The following is a 24,277-nucleotide window of genomic DNA, read 5'->3' as shown; positions in this document are numbered from 1 at the left end:
TTTAATATTTTTCCCCAGCTGCATAACATTTTCTACAGAAGACTGTTCCTGAGCACTTTCTGGGATCTGATCCATATTGATCCACACATGCTTCTTCTAGGATCTTTTAAGGCTGCAGAAATGACAATTTCCACATTAGTTACAAAATAATTACCTGTAATAATTTAATGATGAGCTTTCCCTTTAAATCATTAACATAGGTAGCCAAGAAAATTGTCAATTTTAACAAGTTCAAATTCAGATGATAAATGTCAAATATGTGTTAAATGAGACCAGCAAATTAGCAAGTAAAATATTTGTGCAAGAGGGCAAAAGATATTGTACTCGGGGAGCTGAAGCAGTCTCCCATTGGAGTGTCTGACAATGGCCTCTGTTTGCATAGCTCAGCTTCAAAACCCTGGGTAAAGGGAAGAAAACAAAATATCTAAACCCATAATTAAAGCTGGACAGTGCTGATTGGCACCCAGTGGGATTTCACTAGAATCCAAGCAGTTCTCAGAACACCCTCAGGCTTTATTGAGCCAGAAATCCTGATCCAAACCAAATATTTCTATCATATAAATCTTCATCTCTGGGAAGTTCCAAAGCACAGAACTACTTCATGGCACCTAATTGCTTTGTCACACAAACATCCAGGTTGGAAAAGACCCTCAGGATCACCAAGTCCAACCTATAAGCCCTGCTCAACAAGATTCACCCATAACCATATCCGTAAGCACCACATCCAAACGACCCTTAAACACACCCAGGGTGGGTGACTCCACCACCTCCCTGGGCAGCTCATTGCAGTGCCTGACCGCTCTTCTCCGTGAAAAACTTCTTCCTAATGAAAAACGAAATGGACTTGGATTTTCTGTCCGATTAAGAAAGGGAGGGGCGGGGGGGGAGGGGGAAGTCTTTGCAGCTGTGAGACAGCAGCTGCCTGGTTCCCCGGTAAGTCTACATCCCGTTTGCCCCAGCGAACTTTGCAGACGTAGCCGTTAGTGGAGCGTCAGCACGGCGGGAAACACGCTGGGATGCAGCTCCGGATTCAGGTGGTGAAGTCAAACGTGGGATTCTCTTTATAAGTTCGGGTTTCTCCCCAGGTGCTGTTTAAACTCGCACAGCCCCAGCGACAGGCACCCTCCGGCGCCGCTCTCCCGCCCCGCCGCCGGCCCCGCTGCACGGAGCGGCACTGCCCCACGGTGGCCGCTGCCGGTACCTGCGGCTGCTCCGCTTCCCGGCTTCCTCCTCCTGACTCCGTCCCCTTCATCCTAGCGTCAATGAAAGGGCGAGAAGTGAACACTCGGGAGGGGGACTCCGAGCTGTGGGGCAGTTTGCAGTCCTGTTGTGCACAGGGCTTAATTTCACCCGGACGTTCACACAAGGGTCCCTAGGACTTGTCTCTAGGGGTTGGATTCTCAGGAGGAGCGAAGCACAGGTTTAGTGCTGGTTCTCTGCCCAGGGAAAAGTTCAATCCCATATACTGGTAGCAAGCAACATCAGAGGAGCATGAACCTACTGCTCCTCCCATAAAAGGAGAGCACAAACAGATATGGAGCCTGCTCGTGTCTGAAACTCAATGGGATGATGATCCATCAGTGCACAGACTCAGATAATGAAATGTCACAAGCATAACACTTGTATTTTGGGTTATGGACGAGCCTAGGATGATGTCAGCAGCCCAGCAGCAGCAAATCACCCCAGACCTAGCACTGCCTCCAGGGTCAAACAGTTTTCAGAATACAGCTGCTTCTTCTCCATACCAAAGGAAAGTGTGGCCCTACAGCTTGCTTTAATTCTCCTCTCCAGCCCTACACCTTTAGGAAAACATGGGCTCGAGGTGAGGAGAAAGTTCTTCACTGAGAGAGTCATTGGACACTGGAATGGGCTGCCCGGGGAGGTGGTGGAGTCGCCGTCCCTGGGGCTGTTCAAGGCAGGATTGGACGTGGCACTTGGTGCCATGGTCTAGCCTTGAGCTCTGTGGTAAAGGGTTGGACTTGATGATCTATGAGGTCTCTTCCAACCCTGATGATACTGTGATGGGGACCTGGAAGTCACCAAACCCACCTTTAATAGAAACACATCTGGTGAGAAATGGCTGTGCAGGCCCAGTTCTTGTGACAATGCCTTCAATTACTTGAGTCAATCATCGCATCCAGGTATTACAGCTGGGCATGGGAGCATGCACAGACCAGAGATCCTAGCTGCACCCCTTGAACTCAACACAGAGCTGACACACTTGGTTGTGTTCTCCACAGTACTTAAGATTACTATTTAAGCACACAAAAGTATAATGAAGAATTCTAGTAGTATTCAGAAGCTGGACCTGAGGCTGTCCCACCATCTGTGCAAACAAAGATAATTACAAGGTTTTTTTGCAAGCAGAATCATAGAATCAACCAGGTGGGAAGAGACCACCAAGATCATCCAGGCCAGCCTAGCACTCAGCCCTGTACAGTCAACTAGACCATGGCACTAAGTGCCTTATCCAGGGTTTTCTTGAACGCCTCCAGGGGCAGTGACTCCACCACCTCCCTGGGCAGCCCATTCCAATGCCAATCACTCTCTCTGTGAAGAACTTCCTCCTAACATCCAGCCTAGATCTCCCCTGGCACAACTTGAGACTGTGTTCCCTTGTTCTGTTGCTGGTTGTCTGGGAGAAGAGAGCAATCCTCACCTGGCTATGGAGCTAGACCCAAAACTCAACCACATGCATGCAAAGATTTTTATCCTAAAACCAAGAATCATCTTAGCAGGTTATAATTTCTTGTTTTTCTTTACTTACCAACAGACACTTTTCTAGCACAGAGGGCTTTTGAGAAATTCATTTCCACTGGAAAAGAAGCAAGGCCTGAAACAGTTTACAAAGGAATCCATCTTTCAAGGACATTTTCTTTTAAATTGCACAATGTGGCTCTTAGCAAGGAAAATAAATAAAACTTAATCCCTCTGCATTCCAGATGGCTTTTTTTCCCCCTCCAAAGCTAGAAGCAAACAATCAATTTAAAGAAGATTCAGACTATGGTCAATTAAGAAAGGGCATATAATTTCATTTCTAAATACCAGATACCTATTCAATTAATCATTTTTATCCAATTAAGGAGTTTAAAGTGTAAAACTGACTAAGAATTATAGTCATTTATTCACATTGTGGTCCTGCCTGGGCTTTTCACATCTGTTGCTGCACAGTTCTGCACTCATCTGGTCTTTGGCTGTTGTATTAGCCAAGAGAGTTTCAGCTACCAGATTTATTTAAGGATGTGGACTGTAAGCCTCCAGGAAACGGTAACCACTGGGAAAATTTGTGTCTAATTACTTGTAATACACACTAAAAAAAAAAGTTTTCTCTTCTTCTCTTTCAATTTGGGTTGGGTGCTCATGCATATGAATTGTTTTTCCTTCAGATCTCACCCCTATAATCAGGGTGGCCATCTTCAGGTTTGCATGTCACATAGATGCACTCTTAGCACTGTTTAATACACTCCAAGTTGTAGAGAGCTCACCTAGTGTTGGAAGCCACCTTTATCTCTACAAGATGGTGTTTGTTTTCAAGAGAATAATCAATACCTTAGAGCCACAGAATGCATTTGCTGAGTGGTTTATCAACTGGATCATAAGTTCCTTTATGAAAACAGATGTAGTTTCCCTGGCCAGAGCTGCCACATCAGCACCAGGCATTCCCAGGTGCAACCATCCAGTGCTGTAGCACTGAAAGTGCACCAAGGAGAGAAGTCACCTCCGTCCTTGGACTTGCAGGATGCTGACAAGCGGAACAGGCATCATTAAAATAAATAGGCACTGTCAAAAAGAAAGCTTCTCTCTTCAGGGTGTGGGGGAGTAAGCAGTGATGTGGTTGGACAACAACCCCTATCAAAAATAAGGGCACCCATTCATTTCTGAAGTAGTACACCAAGAAAAAGTGATTTTTTAATTGCATTTACTGACACCTTTATATGTGTGAGCAAAGCCAAAGGGAAATACATTTGTCAGTTTTTCCCACAAATGTTTTTGTGGGATGACATCACAGGCAAGACTTAGAACAAGCAATCCTTACAGGACAGACTTAGCTAATATGGGACTGCTCCAGACACTGCAAAGACTGAAAAATAGTGCTCGCAAATTGTTTAAAGGTCTCTTCATACAACTTCAACATGCTGCAGGAAATGTCAGCACCAAGGCACTAGTGACCTCCATAGGCCTTCTCAAGGTAACGTCAAACAGCAGTGATCCATGGTCCATTCCTTCTTGGGAACTTCCAAGCTACCCAGTACCCTGCTGTGCTGAGATGCACTTCCTGCTTCACACCAAGCAGGCTTCCTGCCATTTGCACTCCTGACTGCAACAAAACCCAACCTCATCACCTTCACTTGAATTTGGTGACTTTCATTCTCAACACAGCTGGCTCCCCAACAAAGCATGCTTCAAACAGCTATTTCTCCTTCCCAAACATGGGTAGGCAGAATCAGAGAACCAACCAGGTTGGAAGAGACCACCAAGAGCATCCAGTCCAACCTAGCACCCAGCCCTGTACAATCAACTAGACCATGGCACTGAGTGCCTCATCCAGGCTTTTCTTGAGCGCCTCCAAGGACAGCAACTCCACCACCTCCTTGGGCAGCCCATTCCAATGGCAAATCACTCTCTCTGGGAAGAACTTCCTCCTAACATCCAGCCTAGACCTCCCCCAGCACAACTTGAGACTGTGTCCCCTTGTTCTATTGGTGGTTGCCTGGCAAAAGAGACCAACCCCCACCTGGCTACAGCCTACCTTCAGATAGTTTTAGACAGCAAACAGGGTTGTTTGGGGGGTGTTTTGGGTTTTTTTTAGTCACTGATACCAACTTTCTTCTATTTTTGTACCTAGAAATAATTTGAATTTTGAAATCAACTGGAATGAAACTCCTTAACCATCCCTGCCAGTTAGGAAAAACATCAGAAGTTTGTTTGCAAGCATTCAGATAGTTTAGACCAAACCTTGGTCTTTTCTTGAGAAAAGAATTGAGGTAACTTAGAAACAATTTAAAATGAATCAGGAAAGAGACTCAGAATGAAGAGGTTTTCCCACACTGGAAAATTTGTGCATTGAGAACTGTCTGCCTTGACATAAAATGAAGTGCTTCACTAGCACCAAGGAAGGAAAGATTGTGCTGCTGTAAAATAACCAAAAGTTAAGCAAGCTGAGAGCAGTGCAATTCACATCAAATTCCTAGCCACAGATGTTTTTTGCTCTTCTCATGGAGTTGTCTCACCTTGTGCAAGTATATTTCCCTGACCCCAGAGCAATGGGCTTTGTAAATCAGCAGCACTGGGGTACTTGATAGGACTGACTAGACACACACCATCACACCACGTGATCTGCACTCCTATTTCCAACAAAAAAAACGACCAGCCATAAAATTCCCAACTGTTCCCACTATAACACCTAGCTGGAAGCATCTTTTTGAGTCCAAATGTTCGTCAATCACACTGACCATCAGAGGGAGTCCATATGATTTCCAACCTCAGCCTAGTTATACCCTGATCATAAACACTAAAAAAAACATTCCTGCCCCCATTTACTCATGCACAGCTGCAGAGAAAAACAGAATCAGCTCTGAGCACAGTGTCCAATAGGGAGCTCTGCACCAGACAAAGCTCAGAGGTCAGGAGAGTTCACCCAGATACTCTACAGAGCGCTGAGACAGAAGGTTCATTCCATTCCTTACCTTCCTTTTCCCCCATGGCAGCCTCTCCCTTTTTCTCCTGTTCCTCTCAAAATCAGTTTATTTCTTCTGCAGGATGGAACTTGGCATGAATTTTGGCAGTTCTCACTTCTAGAGCTATCTGTCCCTAGTTGTTCAGAAAATGGTATCCTACCAGCATTTTTAAGTTGGAAAAAATAAACAAAAATTAAGCAAAAATGATCAGCCACAGCATCCTCCTTGAGCTTTCTAATCCAGCTGATTTTACTAACCATCTGTGCCTGCTCATGAGCCCTTCAGTAATACACACACTCCACCTTGGGTATCTCTCTACAAACAACTCCTTGTAATGGTGTGGGCACTTAACACACTTCTATCTTCCAAGAAAAGTCCTGTTCCCATGAACTGTCCAATCTAGCACTCTCTGTTCTGTCCTGAAAATACTCCTCTTACAGAAAAAAAACCATGAGCTGTTTTCATCTCCTGATGCCCCTCTTGCCAGGATGCAGGACTCTACCAAGATTGCCTGAGCCCCCACAGCTTTGACAGTATAGAACAGTTACTTTTGGTTCCCTCCAGTGGGAATCCTGCAGCATCACTTCTCATGGAAGGAACGACTTACCTGCCTAGTCTAAGGTTTCCTTTCCAGTCCTAGATCCATGTTTCTGATCCACAGTCTTGCAGATAGTGCATTTGTTGTATCTGTCATGGCTCTGTAGATTCTTAATGAGCAGTCTTCAGGCACACTCACCTCTTACTGATGTCGGTGTAAATCCAGAGTCCTCTCAGTAGCTTCTGCATTACCAATTAGCTATGAATAATTTAGGGCAGAAATTAGAAAGTTCATTGCCAAGAGATCAGTCAGGCTGAGAAACAGTTTCTGAGCATAAGCAGCTAAGGTTTTGTTATTGTTGTTGTTGTCTTGTTACTTTTTCACCAGTTGCTGTATTAATGAAAACGATGATGTGACATACTGTGCGGGACAGCAACAAACTGCAGCTTATGTACCCCAGTGATTCCCTTCTGCCCTACAACTCTCATGTCAATGGAGTAGAAGATCCTCTCCTTCTCTCCTTGCATTCACTGTGAGGTATCTGTATGTGTGTTGCAACCCCTCCAACCTTCATTTCATGAGACTTACCAAGCTGTCCTCTCGTTTCCAGTCCTGGCGTACCATTTGCTCTCTACCATGGAAGTGAGGTGACCACATTTAAAAACTTCCTGATACTGATCTGAGGAATTTCTGGAGTCGGTTTTCCACACCCAAGGACAGCAAGCAGGGGTTAACAGAACATCCTTCAGGAACACATTCTGTCAATCAAAGGAGTCTTTGTTTCACAACACCGAACACTACTCTCTGACAGCACTACACTACTCTGTGACAGCACTGGCCAGAAATCCTGCCTCCACCGACTCAGTGTGGCTAGAATTAAAACAGTCTTTAGTGCCTCAGTGTTCTGCTATTTGCTCTGCAGTGTACAAGACAGGGTGGCAAGGGCCAGGGGAGGCCAGAAGGTACCATGAGGAAACACAGCACTGAAACGGAAACGGGAGAGTGTGTGGCATCAGAAGTTCCGCTGATCTCCAAGGAGAACAGAGAGCAACTACTGTTGGACAGCCTCTCCACACATGCTTAGGAATTCCAACACAAGAATCACAACCAGGTGTAAAAATCTTCAAATGTAATTTATTAAGACATTCACCTATGTCTGTCAGTCTACATCCAAATTTACTACTAAAAATAAAATAGTATCACATTTCACATTAGGAATACCGACTTTGAAAAACACTTGAGTCAAGCCTACTGTATAAATAAGTGACTAATTTCTCTTCATATCAAAATTCACATAAAAAAATTGCCTGCCCCCTATTCCCACCTATTTCCCCACCCTGGTCCCTAATTCTACTTGAAGCCATGATGCATGTAAAAATTTAAGTATGGACATGTCCTTGTCAAAGAAAAGAAAAAGGTGCAAACCTATTAACAGCTTTAAAAGTGGCATTTGCGGAGTCTGATCATACACAGTAATGTACTCATTCCCAAAGTGCAAATATCGCCAGAGTTTAATACTGCTTTAATTCAGCTGCAAGAATTAAACATTACACAGCACGGTACTGCGAGGCCTCTATCTGTGCCCTAAAACTCATCCCACTTTCCTCCTGCACCTGGTAGCAGTGGTCAAAGTGTTCACCAGAGCTTTAGTTTACTTCATGCGGCCCAGACTGTGCCCATTATTAGCAAAAGTTTCATATACATCAAAATATTGAAGACTCCGTCATAAAAGTCAAGAGTCACTATAGATTACATGGATTCAAATGCAATTGCCCCACCAAGAACACCCAAAGCATACATGTGACATATTAAGAGTGCTTTCATCTTCTACTTACAATCACTGCTGTTGCATCTTATGAGTTTTGCTTACGTGCCATATAAAGATGCTGCCAGCAACCAAAAGCTGCACCTCGGTCAGAGACGAGCACCTCGCTGCACTTAACCCTCTTGGGTACCCTGGTCATGGCCACACAATGATGCTCTTCCAAGCTAAGCGTTCTGTCCGTCTGTCTACAACCTCTCACAGACCTCTTGCTCTTCTCAGCCCTTGCCTATGTCTCGAAAACACTCTTTCACTGCAATTTATTTCCAGACATCCTTCCTATGCCCACAGTTCAGAGAGCTTCTGGAGTCATCTACTACATCTCACTGGAGTTACCACTACCAGGCAGCCCATAAAAAGTCAGCATGGGAGGTTACATTTTGACCAGCATTAAGAACTAAACTTCTTTCACAGCTGTGGAAGGACAGGCTTGCTTTCTTCTGAGTCAAACTTGGATCTCTGAAATGTGTCTGTTCCCACATTGTCCTCTGCCATTTTAGAGCTCGACACAAACCCTCAGATCTTGAGCTGGGCACCCCTCTGGGGCTGAAATTAGTTCTGCAGCACAAGCTGCTCCCTGGTTGGCTTCACATGGGCTTGTGTCACTGTCCATGCTTGGAGACTCCTCCATCTCTGCGGAGGCCTCCAAGCTGTCCGGTCTCTCAGCAACCTGTCCATTGCTCTGGCTAGGGCTATCTTGCTTATTTGGCTCATTGTCATGTTCAACTCCATGGGGTTCAGGTGCATCTCCAGCTCTGGTATTTTGCTCTGCATTAGGATTTGGCTGTTGAACCAGCTCTGGTCCCAGTCCTGGTAACTGTGAAGGGCTCTTAAGTTGGCAGTGGCACAGGGGGCAGGTTTCTTGCACATAAAGCCATTTTTTAAGACAGCCTGCGTGAAAAAAATGGCTACATGGTGTGATTACAGCAGTTTTCATATCCTGAAAGACACAAAAAAAGGGAAGATTGTATTATGTGTAGTCCACTTCCTTTCACTCCATACATCCAACAGGTCTATTAGACAAAGAAGAGACAGAGACAGTCCAGAGGCAAGTAAGAGAATCCTTCTTCCTTCATACCAACATGCCTCCACATTTAAACGTATCCAAAATTCAAATTCAGGCCATGTGTGGCTGTTTATATTATACGGATTAGAAATGAAGCAAAAAGCTTTCATTGTAAGGTATTATTACATGTAAATACAACCCTTTGTAGGATGAAAGTCACAGTATTAGGTGGCTTAAGACAATTGTGAAAGTTAAAACCAGCATTTGCAGATACAGCATGTAACAACAACAAGCCAAAAATGAACACCCTAACTCCATCAGCTGAGACTCAAATATTACTGGCTGGTATTTCAAATTCCACCTGGCACCAGCAGTTTTACTCTTCAAAGAATCTGCAGCAAGTTTGGAGTCCATCTCATTCAGTTCAACTACACAGGACTAACCTTAGGGTGGTTCTTTCGCCATCATTCATAACTACAAAGCAGGATTAGCTGGAGTTGTGATGTACTACTTTCAGCTCTGATTTCTAAGGCACTTACATTAGCTAGACTCAACATTTCAGTAATTAGGTTTCTGTTCTAAAACTGACATTGCAGATGAGGTGGAGTAACAACATCTAGAGACTGAGCTGCTTCAATGGAACAGCAGATCAGCTATTAACTACACACTGCCCTTCAGCAACAATCTTCCATGAATGAAGAAAGAGCACATTTTGAGTTACTACTGAGATCAATTCAACTCAAACGTGAGAGGTTTCAAATCTCAAGCACACAGTTTGTTGTGTAACTGGAGAAAGGTATGAAAGCTTAAACACATCCAAACTACCTCTACTCATAAAGACTATCTGCATGCCAGCACTCCAAATCTATTTACACAAAAGCAGAAATCTGGGCAATTTGACTAATTTCTTGAGCACAGTATTAGAAACTTGACTTATTTTACTAGTTGCAGACTGAACTTGACAGTCCAGAGCTATTTCAGTTCCAAGCTAACCTTTCAACACTTCCATCCTTACCTGGTAGCAGATGGCACAGATATCGTTGTGTTGCTCCAGCTGCTCTTTGGTGGCAATGGGCAGTGATTTGATCTTATTCACAGCATCTCTGCGAAGAAGGAAGCTCTTCCATCCCAGCTGGGCCCGCAGCCACACATTGTAATAGGAGTGAATGAAGATGATGACAGAACCCATCACAGTCCATTCACCAAAGATGGTTTCTGAGACGCCGTAGGCCACCACACAGAGCGCAACGAGGAATTCCAGCAGCCGGTAGGTGCCATTCACATAATAAATCACATCATCCATATTTTCTACTGGTTCTTTCCTGAACTCCTCCACCATAAACAAAACATAAATGAAGAGTGTCCCAAGCACCTGTAACACAGTGCAAGATCATAAGCTCAGCATTTCATTCTGAACTGGAGCTTAAGTCATTCAGCATTAGTATTGAGCTCCCAAACCAGACAGAGGGCAGGCAAGCCCTAAAGTAGTCAAACTGCTGCTGAACTTCAAGACAAATTAAAGTCACTTTCTCATAAAGCATTTAGGCTTGATCCTAAGTACTTCTTCTGGACTCTTGAGTCCAGAAGATAGCCAAGTTGATTAAACAGAACTGAGCACCATGAGAGGGGATTAATAAATTTAGTAACAACTGAAAAAGAAGTTATAATAAATAGTCACAGTAAAAAAAAAAACTTTCCTGTATTTACACCACTTTCTTTGAAGATCAAATTACCTTCAAAGAGCCATAGCTAAGCGACAATACATAAATGACTGCTCTGGAAAACAAACAAACTTAACTTTTTACAGTGACTGTTATGCCCTCAAAAGTCTTCTGGCTTTACAATTGGAAATAGACTTCTATTCATCCATGTTGTCAGCCCACCCCTAGATCTTTAGGCTCAGATTCAGGGGGAAGAAGATAAACCAAGAAATTTATATGGTATCTTGTACTTCTGCCCTTCTATCATCCCTGTTGTTTTCCTGTCACCTATTTCCACTCCCTAGAGTAAAAGAATCACAGTTAACACAGAGCTTCACAGTCACTACAGGGCTAACATTCCTACCTGAAGAGAGGTTAGAATACTGCTGGAGATAATGATCAACAGCCAGAAATCCATGTGGAAAAACTGACAAATCATGTAAGCCATGTACGCAGGGAACACGAGCAAGAACAAACAGAGGCTGACTGCTCGGAAGTGCTTCCACAGGCTCCTGCAAATGACACAACAGGTTTTTATTTTTCAAGTCAAATTCGAGTGTCAGAATAAGATTAGGCTGACTGCTGGATGTAGGCACATTAGATGCTTGCTCAAGGTTTTAAGCTGTTGAAAAGAGTTTCTGTTTCACTTGGGCAGGCTCATTCCCAGCAGGCGTGCCTATAACACAATACTGTATGAGAAGTTAGCTTTTGTCTGACCTTTGCCATTTTCAATACAAAGATAATGATGGACTAGAATTCATGTATAATACTTGTCACAATGAGTCAAGTGAGTGGCTTGACCAATTACCCGAGATACTGAATGTTTCAGATGAAAGACAATTAAAGAAAATTATTAAATGTGTTTGTACTTTTCTATGTAAAGAGAATTCTTCCAAATTTCATACCTACTACAACTCTATGTCTGTTTGCTAATAAGCAGGGCCAATGACATTTCCTTTCATCACCAGATGTAACCATGCTGCCTTCACAAATACATTCTTCAATTCAGGGATCACAAAAGAGGAAATGTAGCAAGACTTGGACATTCATCTCTGCCAGTCCTAACTCTGCTCCTATCATTTTACTTCTCTCTTATCTCCTCCTCAGCCTAAACATACCATCTATCTTTTTACACATACCCACTCGTGATGGCTTTCAGATTATCTCCAGTGATTTACTATACTACTTCTACACATTCTTCAGGTTGTATTTTAACCTCATTTAGCTCTGGAAATTAGGTACGGAAAAAGTGAAAGTACTGAGGGCACAAGAGAGCAGCTGAAACTAGCTCACTTAATGCAATCTGAAGAAACATCAGAACACTACTATGAGGTCTGTAATTCTGTGTTTTGAGGAAGGGAGAAAGGGATTGCTGAAGTGGAATTTATCATGACCCCAGTTGATTTAGAATTGCCTGGGAGATTTGGCAGAAGGAAGTTAAACATCTATTCACCACAAACTGCTTGTTTAAGCTGGGCAGACGCATATATCCTGGTTCTACTCCCTTTTGCTCTGTTAATATATTTGAGGTTAACATTGCTGCAGGTAGAATATACTGGCTATAAGTAGCCTCTTTATACAATAAACTTTGTCTGTTATTTCTTCACTTACAGGTTACAGAAAGGGAAACAGCACAAGCAATTAAAGATATAAAGATATAAGCTAATGCAAACCTTCCATCTCTTGCTCTCTGCCAGTAATCCCTATCCTTTCAGGATCATGGCATCACCAAAGGTATAGATTTTACAATATTTAACACAAGGTCACTTCTAGAAACTTTCCATCCTCAGTATCTGAGGGATACTCCCACTGAGTTAGAGGGAAACCTATCCAAGTGCAGAGAAGTTAAGTAAAACCATTCTGCAAATCTACACAATGGAGTGTGGGTGGGGAGACCACAGGCAGTGAAGTCCTGGATTGGCTTAACTAAGCCAAAATTGCCTCACCCCTGTCTGCCAGCATACAGCATGGTGAAAAGTTCTACTGTGTGCCCTTGAGGGAGTAGAATAGAGAGAAAAAACTAGAGAATTTAGACTAGAAAAGAAATCAGCATAGAGAAAAGGCAGAGTAACTTTACAAGCTACTAAAAATCCAAATCAGGCCATCAATTACTGGTTTATCACCTCCTAAAATGGGATTGAGTAACTTTCAGTTTAGGAAAACAATCTCTTACTTGTCCCTTGAGGCTCCCAATGCCAAGACAATGGGATCAGCAATTTCCAGCATGGACTGAAGTATGGATGCCACCACAATAAAAAGAATAATACTGAGTAGGAATGCTCGATGCACAACTTGGAGCTCAATCAAACCTGTCTGCACAGCCAGGATCAGGAGCGTGACTCCTTCAGTCATTCCCCTGCAGATAACACAAAGAACAATCAATCACATTTTACTGTCTGCCAACACTGGTTCAAAACTATATCTAGGAACACCATGAAATAAGCTGTTTCTGCCACAACCCTTCAAATGTTTTACCCTTTACTGATGTCAATAATAAACAATAATATATTTTTTCTGTGTCTTCACCAAATACATCTGTCCATGCCTTTTTGACTTGGAGCCTTAGCATGAATTTAATACATTCAAGGAGCACCAGGATTTGATGCAGTTAAGTACAGATCACCCAGAACCACATGCTTCCTCAAAAGAGACTTTCATGTAGATTGCTCCTGAGTAATAATGATTCATACCATTTCAGCTTCCACATCTTAAAATCAAAAATGTTCTTTGGCATATGGTCTGTATATTCTACAGAGTTAAGGGCTGGAATAACTAACAACAGTAGTGTCATAACTAGGATCCCAATTTCATATTGGACAAGTTGGGACAAGTACTAAGAAAAGGCAGCTTCTCTATTTGTCTAATTCATGTGCACTCCATACAACGCTGTGTTCTAAGACCCAGAGATTAGTAATGTTTCACACATGACTACAGGGCAAATGACAGTAAATGAGAAAATGGAAATATGAAGTGTTTATATTAACCAAGCATTTGAAAATCTTCCAGCAACTCATGTGAATGAAAGCACTAAGACAATCAGAGTGTGCAATTTTAAATCCTAAGAGCTCTTTGTTAGAGAAATGAAGCACTTCCTAAGAAGTTTGTGAGAAGCTGTGTTTTTACCTCAATTCCCTCCAGTGCACACAAACTGCCATACAAGAAGGCTGTCAAGGAGACCCAAGACTTTGCAAGGTAAAAAGTTACACTGCAACCTGTATATTGCTATATAAACCTCCTCAGTATGCTTCTTTTTAGACCCTAGGTACAAGACACCTACCTGTTCATAGCAGGATCATTCATGAACGCTCGGTAGCCCTGCAAGTAAAACTTGCAGAGAGTCAGAACTCCCAAAGCAACAAAAGACACTGTGAAGACCAAGCCCAGCAGTGAGTATGGAGTGCTACAGCATTCAGCAATACTGGGAGGAGAGAGAGGAAAAACAAAAAGAAAAGGTCCATCAATTAGAAGCAATATAATAAGCTCTCCCCTTGTCCTGTTAATGGTGCACGCTGGTTTCAACGCACAATTGGATTGGTTTAATGAAAATCTTGAAGGCTCTACACCACCATGAAATCCTCCTAATTAAAGAAAAAGTATTCTGTCACATCATTCCAACACACACTTCATCTCAGCCGCCCAGTTAAATGCTGTCTTCTGGCTGGAGCTGGACTTGTGCTGCGGTGTTATCTCCCTCCAGCCTGCGCCACACGGCGGCACTGTCCTGCTGCCATAGGGTTCCCGTAGCTCAAGCCAATCTGTCAGCCACGGGCACCAGGGCCGCCCATTGAAATTGTAGCCAGCTACCAGAAACACCGAATTTAAAGATTCATTCACTAAGGCACTTTCCACTGAGTCCCACAAGGGTGCAAGCAAACATCAAAATGACGCGGTTTGGAGGCTGTGGCTTTTTGGTAGCGTTCACATCAGGCTCAGTAAGGCAATGCCTGTTTTTCAAACAGCTGAGCCAGAAGCAGCAAAGACAGACAGTGAAGAATATTCCCTCAGCTGGCTCCTTCCTCTCTTATGCTAGCTCCAAAGGCTGAGACCCCAGAATACATTTGATGATGCTAAGAATGGCTTCATAACTTTAGCTCCTTCATTTTAGGGCTACTCCTCTCCTGACCCAGACACTACAATATTTGGGGCAGCCCAAGCTTCAGAAAGTACTTAGGCTTCTGAAACAGCTTGCCAGAGCAAGGAGAGTGCCTATCAATGCACTTGCATAACTCGACACTAGGTTAAAAAAACAAAACAGTTGTCAGACAGGGATTAAACATGTGGAAATCTTCATACACATAATTCAAGGTAATATCTCAACACCAACATTCGTTAAAAAAAAAGTCTTGGTTCACCTGGTCTCAAGAGAAATTATGGTGGTCAAAACATGTCCTGATAACAAACTGGAGAGTGAACTAGTCCAGCGCCCCAACAGAAGAGTTTTGAGGAAGCACATGCTTCAAAAATAAACAAAAGTTGTCCAAAAGACATTTGTCTCTCCTAATGACTATGTTAACAGGAAATCTCCTTTGAAAATAAGTTACAACAGAAAACGTTGATGTGTTTGCATATACTATTTGCAGGGCTTCTGGTAAGCCATCACATTCTGCCTGTTTACCAAATCAAGCAGAGCCAAAGAAGCTTTTACATGTTCCAGACAAAGGAGTGAGAAGTACAGTATTCAAACCAGCTATTTCTGAACAATATTAGAGGAACACTAAGTTTTGCTTCAAAATACTATCCAAAATGAAGAATCCTAGCTTTTTTGCCTGATGTCAAATCCTTTTTTGTCAAAGTAGTTTTATTACCCTTCCTAAACTTAATTCCAGATGATCTACTATGCAAGTGTCCCAGAGGAGCTTAAGAGCTCAAAGAGAAGCCTGGGGTTGTCCCAGTGGTATGTTTATGTGTCAAGCACAAGTTTGTAAATTGTCTCAAAGAGCTGAACTCATCAAGGCTCCAAATTCACAGCAGTTACATACTCATGGATAAAACTGAGAGTTAACAGCAAGGATAATGAAATGTACAAAGCAGTTTTTAAACAGAAAGCATACAAGCAAGAGCTTTTCAGTCTAAGCTGGAAGATTACATTACTCTCAGTTTTAAAGAGAGGAAAAAACAACAAACAAAACAAACCAGAACTGTTTGGTCTTCTCCTACCCTGCCCCAACACATGAATTGAGGGCATTCAATCAAACTATGGATTTAAACAATCAAAATGGATTTTTCATCATTGAGAACAAGTAAAGCTGCGAAACTCCTTGTCTCAGGATCTTTCAAATGACACAAGTGTACATGGGGTCAAGGGCAGAAAGTACAAACTGATGGAAGATAAATCTTTAGAGGGCTACTGAATACACATTAACCACACCCAACGAATGCAAGCCAACAGCTGAAGGTGGATGTGGGATTGGATGGGTACTGGGCAGAACCCTGTTTGTCATACTATGGGTGAGTATCTTTCCAGACACCCATTTAAGGTCACTGCTGAAAAACTGATCCTAGGCTAGATCTGTATTTGGTCTGAGCCAGCATAGCCAACTCTGATGTGTTCAGGAAGACCAGACACAGCTTTATGCACACCCTAACTGCTCTCACTTGAATCCAGACACACTATTTCAAGCAATCATTACACTTAAAGGGCACAGATGTAGAATTCACTCACTTCCATGGAAGAGCACATTTTTTATTCCAATTTGTGGAACAGATAGCACTTCATTATTAACTGGCCTGACAAGGTAATTTGGCTCCCTCCTGAAGGGTAAAAGGCTGTTGGTGGTACTACTTGAGTCCATAGTTTTTAAGATGAACAAGCATTGCTTGTTTCTGTACTGTCAGAGCTAAGAATGGTAAGTACATTCACATAGTTCTTCTGCATTTTTCTTACTGCAGGAAGAATTCCAGAGACCAGTTAGTACTCATTCACTCAGATCAAGCCAGTGCAAGCCTGAAAAGGAAGTTCCCTGTTTTGCCAAGTCCAACAATTTGGTGTAGGAATAAGCTCAACCTATTCACAAGGAAAAGGACAGGCTCCACCAGCTCCAACTGCTAAATGCAGTTCTCTATTGTAACAAAACTAAAATCGCAGTAGAGATGAAGAGAAAGAAAAACTTCAGACACTAATGGTTTAGTTAACCAGGTAAGAATAATCAGTGCTTTTACATAATGCAGTGTGATGCTTGTAATCAGTTTTAATACCATATTAAATACATTCTCTGGTACTTCTCCTTAATGATTTTTGAAAGCTTGCACTATGGCAGCATAGATATATATATGCACACAGAAGCAAGAGAAAGATAAGCAATAGAAATCTCTGACAGGAAAGCTGTAGTGATGAGCAACTTATTCATTCAGGAGAATTAATGATTCATCATCTCCAAATAATGTCCTATGTGACTTGTGTGTTTGGACAACTACTACCTATTTTCTCCCCATCCCACTGTTACCCTATGTGAGTTGCCTAACCCAGCTTCTGCAACACACCCAGTTCCTCTCTGTCCTACGCTGCCGCCTCGTTTTGTGAGCTGTAATTTCTAATTACCAGCAGCAAAGGCATGTAGTGGCCAGTCAGAAGTATTCCTCAAATGCTGCCTTTCTCTTAATAAAAGCACTAACACAGGCCACTCACCTTTACTCTACAACCAGTTTTCAGCCAGCTTTCAGGGAGACCTTTACAGCTCTGCTAAGCACTGGACTCAAAAGTTACTTTGAGAGTTACCTAATTCAGCTCTTTGAATGAACTCAAGAATGTGCTCTACACCAGAATGAAGAAACAAGACAAAGGGCTCAGAAAGCAACACAATCATGAATAAGACATCAGTTGGAATGAACTTGAGCTGAAATATCTCAGACATCAAATTAGTTTGTATACCACAAAATTTTTTTTGTGCCAAAGTTCCAATTACAGCCATGTCCTCACCAAAACAGTATTTTGCTTTCTCTGGTAGTGCTTCCATGATTCTGTTTATGCTGTCTGTTTTGAATAGTATCTGTTCCTCTGAAGGACAAGCTTAAAAGGGCTTACATATAAGGCTGCTCTGGTAAGCACAAGTATTTGGTGAGTATTCAAATGCAATAAAGGCAACCTACTTATCTAGTCTCTAAAAGAGCAGATATTCATTTCAGAAGATAGCCAAACCAGAAAATGGGCTATTTGCAGACTAGTCAGTTACCTTGTCAAGAAGAGGAAGAGGAGTCTCTCTCTCGAGGCAGGCTGGTCCCGTGTACTGAAATAGGAATAGATCTGAAGAGCAAATAAGACAAGCCAAAACACCATGAAAAGAACTGGCACAACCAGCTGGTTCCACAGAGACATTCCCAAAGCCAGGAGACCATACACCTCCACCACCTGGGCAAGAGAGAAAAATACAGTACGTTACTGATTTGTTAACAAAAGGATAGTCAACAGCATAGCCACAAAGAAGCTAACGCTAATTCACGTGGCATTAACCATGTCTAAGGAAAAGAGGTGGTACATCAAACTACAGTCTGGGAAGTGGTGAGCCCAGTTTCAACAGTGACATATTACCACTGCCTAGAGACAAGTACCTGACTGCGCAGCAACTATCAGAGCAACTCAATGTCCCTCCCTAAGTTGCTTGGAGCTCCTGGCTGCAGCCTGCTCACAGCAGGAGAGATGAGGACATGTGCAATCCTCTCAGACCTTTCTACCCAGCTTAAGTCACAGCAATGCTGTTTTCTCTATAGCTACTGCCAAGTCACTGCACACACTAGATCCTGAAAGATGAACCACATCACTTCAGCCCAGTGCATCTGCTCTGCTTTACTGTTTAAGGAAAAACTCAGTATCTCAGACATGTTTAAGTATCTCAAAAAGAACTTATGATTGTTCCTAATCCACGAGGCATTTTGAAATTCATGCTTAAGAGTTATTTCAATACTCTGAAGCTCAGATTACTTCTTTTGTAATGTAAAAATGAAATCACGATGCAGTCATTTCCAAGAAGCTGGAACCTCATATAGTTTGATTTAACAGGAAGGGTCAAAATCAAATCACTGATTTCCTCATCACCTGCTTCCCACAATGACATACATCCATAATGGCTAGCAAATGCTAGCAAATGCTTAAATAGCTGCCTACTTAAGTCTTCCATGACAAGTATGAGAGATATTACATTCAAGAGGATTGCTGCAGTATGTGGCTGATCGACAAACAATATGCTGCTGGCAGGAGTACGCTGCCAAGCTCCGGCTTTTAGCTGTGCACACAGACTTGTGAAGCAAGTGCATCTGCCCTCAGGGGGACTCCCTTGGCCTGAGACCAATGCAAGCAATCCTGTGCAGCTTCTGGCAGAGTCCTCCACCACACTGGAAAAGGGACATGCTATGCTCATAATGTAGACTCATAACCGTGAGGTATTTCTGGCATCTTCTGTTCCAAGTAGGCAGCCAAGGATGTAGATCTACTCTTTAACTATGCCATTAGCCATAGTCTGAAATACACACACAAAAAGCTACCTTGGCCACCTGTTAAGTATTATCTCAGGCAACACTCCTGATCTTTCGTATCCCAGTGTCCACTGAGTTTTCGCACTGATATCAAAACAGCAATTAAATGTAGCCTAAAACGGTAGTAAACTCCCAGACACCATGATGAAGGCACCCCCGAAAACTAGTAACTACACAAAGCCAGAGCAACGGAAATAGGAGTAGGAAAATATTCAGGAGAAAACAGCCATCGCTTCACCTGGAATAAGCATACTAAGCTTAATTAGTAGTGGAGTGGAAACCAGTCATATAAGCATACTACAAACCAATGATTTTCTTCTGCCCTGTTTCGGGAATACAAGCAAAGAGGCACAAACCCTTCAGAAATTAAAATCCTGTTCTCCCATACTGTCAACACAATGCAAAAACCACTCTTGCAAAGCTGGACATTCCAACCCACACTTTACTATGTGCATGCAGAAAAGCAGTACATGTTGCTGCTTTATAAATCCAGGGCCACATTAGAAAGTCTCTGCCACTGTCGCTGCATTTCCAAGGGAAAAATCTTTATGCCTCCTGTAGAGAAAGTAAGGAGAGAGTAATGACCAGTATCCACAGGCCATGTACAAGTAATACTTCCCTCCAGATCGCAACATTGTAATATAAAGATTTAATATAAAGATCAACCTTGGAAAATATTTTGCAAGTGAATTTGACTGGGTCAGGGGACACGTCAAGCAAGCCTTCAGATGAGGAGGCTTGTGGAATAGCTGTATTTAGAATAAAATACTGACAACAAATCAGCAAAACCCTACTTCTCCCCTCATCCTGGAATGCATTTGCAATTAAAACATTCATGAGACCTTTTAGGGTTTTAAACATATCTAATAAAAAAATAGGTACATGACTCAAATCCACATCTGATCTGCATTTGACTTCAGGGAGATAAATTCTGCATCCATTCATGCCTGTGGAAAATGGAGTTGCTAGTTCCAACCAGGTGCAAGTCTTCCAGCTGTAGAAAGCCACTAAGGATAATGAATGTCCTATTCTCACTGGAAAACAAGGATATTGAAGCTTTGCTGGTTAGCTCCTGAATTAATCAGCAAATCTACAAGCTAGTGCTGGATAAGGTCAGACCGTGCTAGGTGCCCTACAAGCACAGAAGGATAATCCTGCCCCAAAGACCAATTATATATAAAATAAATAACCAAAGAGAAAAAATCAACATGACAGGCTGAGACACTGGCACACCAGACACCTACTGCTGCCAAGTTTTTGTTTGTGTATGACAGATATGACAGCAAAGAGAAGCTTTAAAGAGGGCTTTGAAAGAACTTGATGAGTTAGTTTTCAGTCTGCTTCCGGACTGCAGAGCAGAAGGCAGTGGCTTGGTTCGAAAAACCCCAGAAAGTGGTAAAAGCTAAAACAGGTCAGAAGTCAAGCAAGTATCAATTTTTTTATACTGAAATATCTAGAAGGATGCATGTATTCATATATTTTTTTTTACATTAAAAATGCAAGGTGTGATGCTGCTGCACCACTAAGGAAGTCTTTTCAACTAAATACATATCAGATGTCAAAGCATTAACAATATGGATACACATCCAGAAAGTCTTCTATTGCTGAGACATCTCACAAAAGAGCAGCAATGCTGCTATTCTGAAGAAAATACTACAGCCCCTTGAGATCACTGCTTGCAAATTACAAGTCACTCCATCAGTGACTTTCACAGTCAAAATCAGCTTCAGTGTTACTCCCAATTTAACACTACTATAATTACAAACACTTTTCCTACAGAAGGCTTTTCTTGAAATGAACTGCTACTACCATTAGCGCACAGGGACTACGTTGCTCATTTAATGAGGTGGTAAATAAACTCCACGCTGCTGCAATCTTGTCTCTTTGCTTATTCTCTCACAAATCCAGGCTAAGTCCAAGCAAAGCTCAGCTGGCCAGTAGGCTGATGTCTCAACTGCTCACCCACATAAATTATAAGTTACCATAAACTGAAGACATAAGATGCTATGGATAGTAACGCACTTGGTTCGCTAAGAAAGCACGACTTGCACACAGCAGCACAGAACGTCAGCAAAGTGTTTCAATTTTCCTTCCAGCAAAAGGGTTCAAGTCAAGGAAAACAGAATTGTTGTGTTCGTTGTCTTACCTGGACAAGCTCTCTGTAGGCCGATTTTGCCAAGTTGTAGGGCACCAAAAGATTTGATGCCAGAAAGTAGAGGACTTCCAAGCCAGTGAAAATCATGGCAAATTTGTTGATGACGACAATGGTTTCTAAAGGGACGAGGCAGAGCCGTGCCAGCAGAGGGAGCATGTGAGCAGAGAAAAGCCAGATCTGCTTCGTTTTCATGACGCAGGAGCAGAGCGTACACACCACCAGCTGACCTGGAAACGCGACACGGCATTTTATAATCAAGCTGATTATCCCCTTCAGGAAAAGAGTCTTTTAATACGTTATCAGTCCATAACGCTGTTATCAACATTCAGCATATTACGACAGTTCTAACTGGGACATGCATGTTACGAAACCAGGCTCCCCGCCACATCTTTCGCTGGGTCACAGAAGCTGCCGCTTTCAAAGGATACAAAGTGCACTCCTGCACCTTAGAGGTTAAGAGGTATACCCCAAACACGTGCAGAGTCTTACACAGGTTAGGATCAAGTCCCAGGAATAAATCATGAAGAGAATAACCCAACAAGTACTCTTTTTTCCTTAACATTTCCAGCAAAGCCCAATTCCATTTTCTACCTGTGCACACAGCAGTAGCTTTTCTGAAACACATCTATGTGCCTATGCCACCCTGATCGACGCCAAAAAGTAAAAAGTAACTGGGAGGCCCAAATGTCTTTTAGAGCAACAATATTTACACTGACAAGAAGAATTACTGGCCAAGAACAGCCAACAGGAGAACAGCCAGGTCAGCACCTGAGACTTCAATAATTTCACAATGCCCAGAGGCAGTTGCTCAAAATTAGCACTGAAGCCTGCAAGTGACAGATAATTAACAACTACATTCTCTTTTAAGAGTTGGCAGGGACTCAAGCACGAGCACATCTCTCTCACACACCCAGAGATCTGGAGGGTGGTATTTCTTGAGCAGACGTCTCCAGTGTAGCTGCTCCCATTACAGTCACTGGAAGTTGTACACTGTACAGGACTAGGGTGAAACACAGTGTCTGAGTAAGAACAATTCTCATCATTTTGCAGTATGGAGAAACTTTATTGCTTATTATTTAAAGCAGAATCTCATTCACCATCTATGTTAGCTTTCACCCAGAAGCCACAGTACATGGTACTAAACCATGCTTTGAAGCTACCTCCACTGTTTGCATTTCACAAGTCTTCCTCTCTCTGTTTCTGCAATAGAAACACACAGACTAACAAAATCAAGGCTGTTAACATCTCTAGGTCAGTGCTAACTTCATGTGTTCACATAAGCTTGCTGACCTTGCAAGCTCCTCTAGATGGGTTGGGGAGGGAAGCTGCAAGAAGAGGCAGTGCCAAGGTTTTGGTCTCATTCTGCCTCACTTTCCTGCCGTAGGACTCCTTTCAAAATAACTGCAACTGTGCTGAAAGCAATCTCTAATCCCTACTAAAGCATACACAGTTCTTCCTCCTTCACAATGTTCTCTTTCAAGTTTAGTCCTGCTGTCAATTTGCTAGATGTATTTTTGAGTTAGCAGATCTCTTTTCAGAACAAGCACCCCTGCTCTCAGCAAGATACTATCAGCATACTGGGTCTTGTAAGGCTCAGAGGAAGTTACTCCACTCATCTTTTTAGAATTTCAACAGACTCCAGCTCTGAAGAACTCTCCCTTTGCTTTGTTGTTCTCTGCCCACACACAAGTTGCTACAACCCTATTTAAGATACCACTAGCACACTGTTGTGCTGTAATATCCAGCAGCCTGGCACAGTCAGCTTGTGAGGATTTCTGCGAGTCATGGTAACTAAGGCAACCCAACTCCACGCACAAAGAGATTCAAACACCAGCATCCAACATGTTCTAAGAGTGTCATCATCTGAAATAAAATATTGCAACAACACCACGTTGAATGACCCAGCCCTCTCTGGGATCACTCTGGAGCTCTCCAGTCAAAAGATAGGACCTCTGAGCTCAGTCTCATCTCATGCAACAGCAAAACCTGCTTCCCTGCAGTAGTGATGTGGCCAGCATTCTGGTCATTCCTGCTAAAAATCTCTGACCCTTCCACCTTTTTTATTTAAACACTGATCAAATGGGAAGGAGAGTTGTTCACTATCAAAACAAAAGACAGAGGCATTTTCTCTGGTGGCTCAAATCTCCTTCCTCAAGTATGCGCTTTGTCAATTCTCAGCACCCTCAGAGAGGACATGAAAATTCCTCCAAAGGAGTTTTCAGTGACTGGTACTTCTCCTTTTAAACTGTGAATCAGCAGCACCTTAGTTCAGGAGAGACTATCTTTCTCTGCAGTAAATCATAGTTTATCTCCAAGTGAGGCTGTACCCTGTTGGTCATCACATAGAGAGCAGGATCTGTCAGAAAAAATTAAGTTTGTACCTAATATCAAGTCATAAAAAGGTTTTAATGCTCTATCTGCTAAGACTAGCAAATCCAGATGAATGTTTGCATTCTGTAAACTTAAATGCTGCTGACCAAAACCTGCCAGACATAGCTAACGAGCCTGACAGCTGGAATCCTCCCCGTAGGACGCAAGGCTCCTCCACTAGAGAATGAGGCAATAAGGAAGAAATCTACTGCCTTAAGTTCCTGCCCATTCTCTTCCCTTCCCCGAACCTCCGCAAATATGTGAAGCAGTGCTGACAGGTATCCAAGGCCTCTCAGCTTGTAAGCTAATGAAAAGCATGCAACTAGAAACCAAAACAGTACAGCTGCTGCTCCAGCCACTTTCAGAAGGGAAATGTCTTCTTTTCAACCCCTATTTTAAAAAGCTGATGTTAACAAACTCAGTGGCTACATCATTAAATTGTTATGCAAAACCCAGAACGTCTTAGTGAATATAGAATCCATTGTTGTGCTCTAAGAGAAAGCAAGCCTTCACAGCAGCTTTAATTCCAAAACCATTCAGCT

General features: G+C 42.6%; 1 protein-coding gene across 2 annotated transcripts in view; it reads right to left on the bottom strand.

Annotated features, from left to right (window-relative positions):
- Positions 1-7,330: 7,330 nt before the first annotated feature.
- Positions 7,331-24,277, bottom strand: part of RNF145 (ring finger protein 145) — a 44,755-nt gene continuing 27,808 nt past the window's right edge. For both annotated transcript variants that reach the window (XM_064161947.1, XM_064161948.1), the window contains exons 5-11: positions 21,357-21,592; positions 17,914-18,089; positions 14,022-14,162; positions 12,918-13,100; positions 11,109-11,256; positions 10,060-10,416; positions 7,331-8,978 (exon numbers count right to left, since the gene is read on the bottom strand). In XM_064161947.1, the coding sequence (XP_064018017.1) occupies positions 8,535-8,978; positions 10,060-10,416; positions 11,109-11,256; positions 12,918-13,100; positions 14,022-14,162; positions 17,914-18,089; positions 21,357-21,592 (1,685 nt within the window). In that variant the 3' untranslated portion in view covers positions 7,331-8,534. The remainder of the gene's footprint in view (positions 8,979-10,059; positions 10,417-11,108; positions 11,257-12,917; positions 13,101-14,021; positions 14,163-17,913; positions 18,090-21,356; positions 21,593-24,277) is intronic.

Source organism: Pogoniulus pusillus, chromosome 22 (genome assembly GCF_015220805.1).
Source record: "Pogoniulus pusillus isolate bPogPus1 chromosome 22, bPogPus1.pri, whole genome shotgun sequence".
Lineage (NCBI taxonomy): Eukaryota > Metazoa > Chordata > Aves > Piciformes > Lybiidae > Pogoniulus > Pogoniulus pusillus.
Note: the sequence above shows the minus strand (reverse complement) of the source record. Positions and strands in the feature narration are given on the sequence as shown.